The sequence below is a fragment of the Rhea pennata genome, chromosome Z, assembly GCF_028389875.1.
Source record: "Rhea pennata isolate bPtePen1 chromosome Z, bPtePen1.pri, whole genome shotgun sequence".
Classification (NCBI taxonomy): domain Eukaryota; kingdom Metazoa; phylum Chordata; class Aves; order Rheiformes; family Rheidae; genus Rhea; species Rhea pennata.
The window spans coordinates 31,070,283-31,080,720 of record NC_084702.1 but is presented as its reverse complement, the minus strand read 5'-3'; the positions used below and the strand labels follow the sequence as shown (position 1 = coordinate 31,080,720).

Genomic DNA, 10,438 nt, shown 5'->3' with positions numbered 1-10,438 from the left:
CTCATAGAATCAGTGAGTTCCAGCTACTGGCAATTGATTTTTCTAGTTACAGAAAAGTCAAGATGTCACATCTAATTGATCTTACATTCCTCTCTCCTGTTCTAACAGCATTATTTTTTTTAGTTCCAGATAACGTTTGCAGTACCATAGCTTCCCTACCCGTAGAAGGCCTCCTTTAGCAAGCTATATCTAAGTACTATCAACCTGCTCTAAATGTCACGTTCATCTTGTGAAGCATAGACCCTTCCTAGAGTTTATCCAGCTATTGCTTTTATTTGTGAGCAGCTATGTTTGTTTCACCACTTTGCAGTCAGGGGTCTGTCAAAGATGATTACGAGAAGAAAACTCTCAATATTGCCCTACGGAAGAATTGTCACTGGATACTTAAATAAAGCTTCATTTAGTCCTAGGTCTGACTGAACCTGGAATAGCTAACTCCAATATCTATAAAAAGGGTACATACAACTTTACATGCTTTAACAACATATTCTACATGCTTTGACAGTATATTCTTGCCTATGTATTACATCACACAACATTATTTGTTCAGATTGCTTTGGGAGCTGCTTTCAAACTGCCTTCTTCTTTCTTCACTTTATGTATTAAGGGGGTTCCTCTTACTTTCTATTTTAAACAAAGCTCTGATGCATGAAAATAAACTGTGTTACATTGATAGCCACTAGTGTAAAGCCACAGTATAGGCTTATGTCCTGATCCTTTCCTCTGAATAAAATTGAAATGGAGGGGAAAAATAAAGAGCTTTTGTCACCAGCAGAAGATGTTAGCGTAGAGACTATATCTTCGGGATATTGACAGTGAGATTTTGATAGACAATGTTTGATATCCTTAATCACCCACATGACCTTGAGGTTTTATGGCAACAGTTTTGAAATGAACAGCAGGACACTGGGGAATCTGAATACCTGTCCATGGAATGTGTAAAGGTAAAAGGTATCACACCGGTTATTCTGGCAGGGTTGTGGTATGATTCCTACCGTTACCATGCTGATGGGCTCAGTTAATGGATGTGAAATAAATGCAATACAAGGCAGATGATTTCACAGTTCAGAGAAAAATAATTGCACTCTGTTTTTTCTTAAAGTTTAAATGTGGCTATGTATAAGGCTCAGTAAAATGACAATGTAGAAATGCAAAGTCCAGTTGCTTTGATATATATTCAAGTATTATCAGATAACAGGAGGAAAGAAAATAAAGAGGAAGATCAAGGGGAAAGAAGAGTAAGTAGAGGGAGAGCTAAGAGAAAACTCAACATCAAGGTATCCAGGTGAGACCACAAAATAAAAGGTTAGGAAAGAAGGACAGGTTTGAACAAATCTCTTAGAGTACCTGAGCCAGTACACACACAAAATTTCACAGATAATGCACTCGCTGAAGTGTTAGATTCCCCCAAAAAAACCCAAATTGTACTGCATAATATTGTTCACACTTTGTAGTTTCTGTGTTCTAATGTTCTTCTAAATACCACGGTATTATACACACGGTGAATTGCAATGAAAACTAATTCTTAACTTCTATTTTACTGGGTTTAAACATTTTACCTTGGGATTTTTTATTAGAGGAGGAAAGAGGGGTGATGGAAAGAAGCGAAAAGAAAAATATGTTTGAGCCATCACCAATAATATATACAATCAAACCAGAAAGCAGAACATTTAAAACAGATAAGGCATATGTATATTCTGAAAGTATATTCTTGGGCTCAATTATGTCTTGTGGCAATTTGGTCCACGAATTCAGAGCTCAATATCATGCAGAAGAGATATGTTTTCTCATAAGTCAAGAAAAGAAGCATACACAGTATATTATGTAGGAATTCAGTAGGATAAAGTTATTATGCCTCCAAATCACCTGTGATTAAGGAAACAAGGAGAGATTACTTCCTGGCATGTCACTGTCATAAGGTTTATTTTGAGCTTCAGGGATTTCTGGAAGCTTTGCTTGTTGCTATATAGAGATATTGTTGTTTTCAGAGATTAAAACCTGGACTGGAAGGTCCATCAGCCTGGCCCAGTTGATTATGGTTGGATTTTTTTCATAAATTTCTAGGTTACTCCTAGGTACACAGCATGTATAGAGAGTAGTAACTGTTATCTGGGAATAGAGATTTGTTTTGGCATTGCTATACATGCAAAGATTTATAAAATATGTATCTTAGGAACAAACGTTCACACTAAGAGAATTTTTCACCCAGAACTGGTTATCCCCCATAGCTGAACAAACGGAGTTGTTCAGCTATGCCTGCAATTCACGTTAGAGACAGACGCTAATGCTTACATTTGGCTATAATTTGCTCAGAATCAGGCAAAAGAAAAATACTCAGTAAATTTTTTTTCTGAAAATCTCCAGCTAAAATTTAGTGCTTTTATCATCTGGAGGCCATGAGCTGGTATACAAGGAACAGAGGGGTTACAGGGAACCACAAAGGAGTTGCAAGGAAATCTCAAAGAAAGCAGACTCCTCAAAAGAGCTGCTTTTGTTCTGTGCTTATAGTCTTTATCATGTTTCTCGCAGTTTCTAATAAAACAGCTTAGTCTCCAAATGGAATTATACAAAGATTACCAGTTCCCAGTTTTGCTTTTCTTACCATGCCTGGCAGTGGAATGGCAGCAGTTTCTTCAAGCTTTTCCAAGATAGCCTGGAGGGACTTGTTTACTAGCTCTCTGTCGTTCTGATTAAAATAAATTACAAATAATTGCCATGAATTCAAACAAGACATGAGAAAGCTCTAAACACTCATTAAAAAAATTAAATGTTCTGGTAAAAAAATGTAATAGCATATTCAGGCAAAATCACACATCAGTTTGGAAGGCACAATGTATATACTCATTTCCTATTTAATAAAGTTTTGAAAGTAATGGTATGATTATCTTGGTGTGATGTGGAATACCAAGGTTTAACCGTTAGCCTATGAAGAGTCATCCTGAGACAGATATTCTTCTCCTCTGATAAGATTTACTTCTAAACTTATTTTTAAGATGACATCAAATCATCAAATGAAGGAAAGACAGCACAGAATGGGCATTAAAAATACATGTAATCAGATAGAAAATATATTCAATAAAATTTTCCTGTTTTAAAAGTTACAGGAGAGGAAGAAGCCTTTAAAAAACAATGTGGCATTTGCAAGTTAGCATCTTACAAAGTTGTCTATACAATTAAGTTTATATATTTAAGCTTTCTCCATTCCCAAATAAAATTAAGGTAAGCATCACAATGATTAAGATCTGATCACCAGATTTCCTTTTCTTTATCAATTTGATACTAATCCACAATAGTCACTTTATCATTATATAGTCATGGAAACTGAAAAAATCCCACTAGTTCTTGCTATTTTTTATTTCATTTATGAATACAGCAAAAAGTATCTTAATCATTAAGCTGGAGAATGCAATGACGCTGCACTACAGCATGAGCTTAAAGGTCACAGCCACAGATGGAAGCAAGAGGTATTTGTTGAGGTGAGCAGCTAGGAATCTGAATTGCCATAGACAGCAGACCCCCAAGTGTCAGCATTAAGGATGAGAAGGTTAAAGTGAGTCATGTCCTTTGTATCCTGATCCTGCAAAAAAAAAAAAAAAAAAAAAAAAAAAAAAAAAAAAGAGAGACTTTGTGTGAACCTGTGGGTGCAAAAGAACATAAGAAAAGTAATGTATTTTAACCATCAAACAGATGTGGGGCCAATAACTTGTAATATGGCTTGTTTTACTTTCTGCTTTTCAGAAAATGAACAGTCAATATATACGTCATGAAGTAAGGGGATGTGAAACGAGTGACCTGAGACACTTCTGGGAAAAGACTATTGAACAACAGACTCGGTATCTGCAAATTGAGAAAGAACGTCAGCAAAGAAGTGCTCTGACAAAGTGCGTGGTTTGCATTCGGAAAGGTTATTTGAGTTTGTGCTGTCATTCTTTAAATATAAGTAGCACTCCTACTTCAAGTCAGGCAATGACACCTGAAAGCAGTCTTTATTTTTCTGGGATTTTTAGAAAACAATAAAGCTTCCCAAACTGGTATACTCATGTCTAACCTTTGGCTTCACAGGATGAGGTTCACTTAAACCCTAAGGTTTGCTGTTCACTAAATGGGCCCCAAATTTGTCAGCTTTCACTTTTCTTCACTTCACTTTTCGTGAAGCTATTAGGACAACCTCTAGCAGTATAACCTTTTCACGAACAAGGTTTGTGTCCACAGCAGATCTGGCACAGAAGTGTACTTGGCCACCTTCACTCTGTGGCCTTGTTTTCACAGAAAAGGGAATTAATTTGAATTAAAACAGATGTGTTAATTTGCACAAGGTAAATCTTTAACAAAGGAGAGTACTGACTGTACTAACTGACCAAGGCGATCATAATCCATAGCCGTATTTACCTCATCCAGACAAAAAGAGAATAAACTAGTCTGCTGCAAAGTCAGTACAGCTTTTTCTTCAAACAAAGTCTCGAGAAGACAGGAAGCATTTGCACAAAATCCCTTCATACCTATCTTCAGATTAATTTTCAACAAAATAGGTGGAAGAATGGCCTTTCAGTAATAACCCTGGACTAAGAGTCAGTCTCTAGTGTGTTTTACCCATTTATAAAAAGCTAATTCCAGCATGTCACAGCTCCTCAGCCAAGATATGCCTGCCTTTTCTGCTTGAGGCAGGCGCTGTCTTTCTGCAGCACCTAGGCACTACAATAAAGAAAAAGCGCTAGCTGTCACCTAAAACCATCTCTCATAGATCTAACAGCAATTTCACTATGCACAATGTTTCCAAGCCCAGTAGTGTCCAGGAACCTGCAATCCCTCCATGTGATACTTTTGTTTAAGTGAGTTTCTGGGGAAGAAGCGAAGCAGGGAGATGCTGGGTGACACTAGGTGGCAGCAGGCAGTCTCCAGTGGAGGTGACCAGAAGCCTGGACATGCAGAGGTGCTTGAGGGGGGCCACTGGAGGTGGAAGTCGACCACGATGCTCAGGTGAGGCTGTGCAGGGCTTTAAAAGCGAATCATGATTTACCTTAAAGTGCCCCAAGGTCACAGGACTTGCTAGCCTCTGCGGCAACTGGGAAGATGTGCAGAAGTGGGAAGATTATAAATCTGTTCCCTATAAAAAACTGAGGACAAGCAGACTACCACCTGATCAGTGTTTCTGTTCCTAGGCTCAGAAACGAATGGATGGAGAGGCTGGAAAAACGGATAAAAATGCTGAAAACCCAACCTGAAGACCCATCCAGCTGAAGATCCCACATACATGTTGGGAGGGGAAAAAGAAGAAAATTGTTTTGTAGGAGAAAATGATGGTGTGATGCAAAAGCTTAAGCTAGTTTTACTTCATGGCTTAAATGAGTTATAATTAATTAGCTGTCATTTTTAGAAGTTTCATATGTGAAATGTCTATTGCTGCTTTTAAAATTATTTATTTATCCCCTCACTTGATGAAAAGAGATTGAAGCACTCCAAAATGTTCAAGATTAATAAATCATGGTTCCTTGAGCTGTGGATGCCTGGGAAAAAAAAGAGTTCAGCAAAATAGTAAGTGTTCAGCAGAAACATTTCCTGAACATTTAGGGTTTCTGTATAAACTGATGGTAATTTAATGAAGTAGCTCTCTTTCAGTTGTTTAATGAATAATTGAGTTTTTTCTTTTCTTTAAACCGTGCAAGATCCCAGCTCAGACTAGGGAAGAGAGAACATTGTATAGACATGACACACATCCCAGATCACTAGTGGTGCCAAACTTGGTGGAAGTTACAGATTTTCTCAGCCACCTTATTAAATGTTGGCGAAACCATTAATACATTTCCTGAGAAACAGACTCTGATACATCCACAATGCACTGAGAACAAAAGCTGCTTAATTAATAGTTGATCTATTTTGGCTAAGGTGAGCCACTATATCAGCAGAGACAAAACAACTTGGATTTTTGTGAGGTAAATCAAATGCTAAAATCATGCTTCTCAGCAGGGCAATCCGTAGTGCCATGAATAAGCTGCTTCTGGTTCCCCAGCCAGCTTGTCCAGAGCTGGCATCAGAGCTGCTTCACAAGGTTGCATGTTTACAGCCAACAGTCATCAGGAGTTTAAAAAAGGACAAATGAACAAAATAATCACAACTACACACATGCCAAAACCACTTCTTTCTCTAACTTGGGCATTCCCCCATATGCATTCCTTTGCAACTGGTATCATTTAGATGCATGGTAAGCTTGCCCTGTTGCTAAAGGTACCAAATGCCCTACATTTGTCATTAGTCAAAAATATTTGTAGTTCCCTTTCTAATGCTTTGTACGGAGGTGACGTTCCCTGTAACAGTGTCAAAGCACTTCTGTAGGTTGATGTGAGAAAGTTGCTTCCTTTTTAGGGTGACTGCTTTGTTGCCACCAGAACACTTGAGGTAATGTAGCGCAAAATGGGTTTTGTTATGAACACACTAAAAATCTCTTCCCTCACTTGTTTAAGTTTCAGTGCCTTGTTCTATGACCACGTCACTAGTTCTCTGATAATCCATATTGTTTCAGAATAGAAAGGATTTGAATTGCCAATGGCAGCGGGAAAGAAAAAAGAAAAATAGAGGAAGAGTTTGAAGGTTTAAATTATTTAGAACATCTGTTCTTTTTAAAGTAAAATAAGAGTTAGAAATGCTGTTTGTTCTGTCTTTATACATCACCTTTTGAATTCACTTTTGTGTATCTCAAGGTCAAACCAAATCTGATATGGGAGTTTAAACATGCAAATAATGTTTGGGGAACCTGAAAAATCCATTAAAATCCATTAAAAAAATACGACCTTGAAACAAGTACTCAAAAATCAAGACATCAGCAGCTATGTCAAACTTGAGCAGAGTTTGCTTGCTGGCTGAAAAAAATGTTAAACTCACATTCATCAATCTGGTCTTTTCTTGAGAAAGTTTAAGCAACATCAACCAGAAATATGCATTCTTTTCCAGTCTAGAGAATAACAGCGTAATGACAATATAGCTGTGCTTTAATAAAAACATCCCAAAGCAGACCCCCAGCTTAATATCAGGTTTGGACTAAAAGTCTGATTTCTTTGAAAATGCCAGTTCACACAGTTCAATTCTCCCACCATTTGTCTGTGCTTTCTGCTTACTGAAGCTCTACCAGAACTCCAGTCTGAAATAGCATTGATTTTTCTACCATTTTGACTGAAATTAGAGTTTGAACTGCAATAACAGCAGCATTTTGCATCCTCTCTTCCACTGCGTGAATCACTGTGCAAAGTGCAAGACAGAGTTGGCATTTCTTAGAAATGAATGAGGCACCCTTGAATGATCTTTTTCTTGCATTTCGCATAGTTTAGATTCTTCTTCTCCCCTTTTCATGAAATGAGCCAAAAAGAGGAAAATCCATTGGGAGCCAGGAAGAGCAATACCAGGAAGTGACTACTTTAAATTGTGGCATTTCCTCCCACCTAAGTTACTCATTGTACATTTTGTTTAGTTGTGTCACAGAATAATGCTTTGGAGTATGTCCTTATCAAACTAGGACACGTCAAAGTCATCTCTTTAAAATAATAAAAATGACCTTATTGTGAATAGACTGTACCTTTTTCAGCCCAAGGCCACAGGAGTTCTAAGAACATATTTCCAGAATTAAGCCACACTTCTGAACTTGGCAATTTCACCTTTAGTGTCCATATGAATTATTTCAGGCTCAAGTCCTACTGTGTTAGATTCAGGACTTTGGGCCATGTAATCTTTATTTATCCAGGTACTAGTAACACATTTTGATTATAACCTCCATTACTTTTGCAGGGGTAATCTGCCCAGGAGTTTTATAAATTACCGCCAATAAAAGAATTCAGAGCAATAAATATAAATTAGAGTCAGTCAACAAAAATAAAAGTGCGATAATATTAAAATTCAAGTCTAAATGTCAAGAAAAAACTTAATCAAAAACTGAAGCAGATTGACATGAAAATGGTTCTGGCAATTTGAAAATATAAAAATATAAATTTTTAATTTACCTTGAAGGTCATAACAGAAATGAAAGGGAGGTAAACTGCAATTTCTATGGGACTCAGAAATGAGCCACAAAAAAAGGAGTAAAGGAAACTGACTGCAGGACTGGAAAAGTCATCAGCTAAAAAATTGATAGAATCAATTTTTCTGCACAGGCTCTGCAGAAACAACATGGTTAGAAAGGACACTTAGATGCTCTTCAGACTATTTTCCATAAAAGTAGCATGTACTTTTAGAGGAGCATAATATTCTGTTAATCGGTTTAAAGCTAATAACTCAAATATTTCTAAACAGCTCCTCAAAGAAACACTTCATTTCTTTTGTCTTTTCTTTTTAGCCACATTTTCACATTGCTTTTGAGTATAACAGCAAGAGATTGAGTCATGGCAATCTCCTCTTATTAACTTTGTAATTAAAATGTGATAGATACTTGCTTATCTTCCTAGCTTTCATTATTTTACCATTCTTCTCTTCATGCTGACACAGCGTAGTGAGATGCATGACATTCCTCATTACAAATGCATGGTACAGAGCTACTTAAAAAAAGCTCACAACATAAAAAAGTCGTAAAGTTTTATCACCCTCTTAAACAAACACGAAGTAATCCGGACCCAAATCCTTTAAAATGCTATTTATGAGAAGTACCCTCTGTGCTAGCACTAGAGTGACAGATACTCCATTTTAGCTGTATTAATGGCCCTTCTGGCGTATGGATAAGGGCTGACAGCTGTGAAGAATGATTCTGTCAGTAACTTAACAGACCTTTTAGCAGTTTAGCCCAAACTGGGAGAGTTTAAATACAGTTCTTTGCTCTGTAGTCCTTCTTGAACGATGTCCTTCCCTTACCAAGGGACTATTCCCTTGAGTTCCCTAAATAATGAGCAAATGAGCATAACTCAGCCACTGAGGCTGTGTTATGAATTTGATTGATCACTCAGCTGCTCACCTTCAACATGACACCCCATGGCCATATGTTCCTCACAGTGCCACCGCTCCTTGTCCATGTAACCACACACACGTGTTTGGGCTTTGGGGAATGTTCTAGGAAGAGGAGGCTGATCCATACCACAGTTGTGAGATGTTTAAAGTTCTCAGTACTTAAGGAAACACACCACATGGCACCAGGTTCACCTCCTTTGTTCATTATGTGCAGCATTAACTGAAAAGGAGTTATTTCCATTCTAGGAAAGGCTACAAGATTCATCCAAGGTTTGGATCCCACACTACACAAAGAACATCAGATAGTATCTGCCCCACAGATGCCCCATGTAAACAGAGAATGGGGAGGAGTAGTGATATGGTCCAGATTCAAAGGTCAGAGAAAAAGCCATGGTGCTAAGTTAGACATGACCCCTGTACAAAAAAAAACAGCACTTCAGCTAGAACTGAAATCCACAGTTTCCCCTAAAAAACAGGTCTGAAAATAAAGGCGTCTTGAAACCAATCCGTGAGACATGCCAAGACAAACACACTGGGTGGCAAAGAAGCCACACCGCTCATAAAACTGGACTCTCACAATAAAAGTGTGAGGAGTCAGATGAAAAGTCAGATCCCAGAGGGATGCCAAACTCATTAAAAGAACAAGGAGATAATTTAATCTGGAAAAACAGGATAGATATCTCTTGCAGAGAGGGGGGAGTTAAGGACTGTAGAAGTAGTGTCTTACGCTAAGGGTTTGGAAAGTGTGCAGCTGAAGGCATATGACTCAAAGGTTCTCCTACTTCAAGCTGATCTCTCATCTTTCTGTAGGAGACGTGGAGCCTTTCTCAGACAGACATCCGTGCTCATGTTAGCTCAGCGATGTACACATATACATGAGCTGCAACAGCTGCTCAGCAGAAACTACATTTGGATGAGGTTTGAACCCTAAGTCATGGTATTTTGTGAAGCTTTCTAGTGTCATAAAAGACATTTCCCCATATGGAAAGATATGTCAACTATTTTCTTGCATAAAAGAGACTCAGCTTGGATCTTACAAGCAGGACTGATAAGAGAATAGTAAAGTTTCAGGGTTGATAAGGCAACCTCACATCTTATGAGGAACATCATGAAGTATATTAATATAAAGAAGTCTTTTTGAATGGGCTATGAGTTTACAATTTATTCCCTGGATTATCCCCTGTAAAATGATAATCCTGCTCAGACTGGCACCACGAGGAGCGTTGTCTGCATCTGTCAATAGCCATGTGAAGAGTTAGCCCGGTACAAAGTCAGTTGATAGAATACTGTCACAGAGCTTTAAAGACAGGGACACTTAAGTCTCTTTTGATTTACTCCTCTTCAGATATAATCTGTTATTTGCTAATGAGCAGATGTAATATCCTCAGTCTGCCCACACATCTAAAATTCATCCTGCTTTTTAGGATATGTGTTACTAGTCCAAGCACCTCCAGACTGCTCCTCAAAAAGCAAGAAACCCCCTCATCTCCTCACCTTCCACTGCAACCGTTTTCTTATT

At 37.9% G+C, this 10,438-nt stretch overlaps 1 protein-coding gene across 1 annotated transcript; it reads left to right on the top strand.

Moving 5' to 3' along the window:
• The first annotated feature begins 3,741 nt into the window (after nt 1–3,741).
• On the top strand, nt 3,742–5,285 carry LOC134153959 (protein FAM240B-like). Its single transcript, XM_062600530.1, has 2 exons — nt 3,742–3,881; nt 5,160–5,285. Exons 1-2 carry the CDS (start codon nt 3,742–3,744, stop codon nt 5,236–5,238), a joined length of 219 nt encoding a protein of 72 aa, XP_062456514.1. The 3' UTR covers nt 5,239–5,285.
• The last annotated feature ends 5,153 nt before the right edge of the window (nt 5,286–10,438 follow it).

Bases quoted from the DNA above. Each gene is read 5' to 3' on its own strand.
- LOC134153959 (XM_062600530.1), top strand. From the start codon at position 3,742: ATGAACAGTCAATATATACGTCATGAAGTAAGGGGATGTGAAACGAGT. The intron at 3,882-5,159 runs GTGCGTGGTTTG...TTCTGTTCCTAG, and splicing joins CAAAGAAGTGCTCTGACAAA to GCTCAGAAACGAATGGATGG.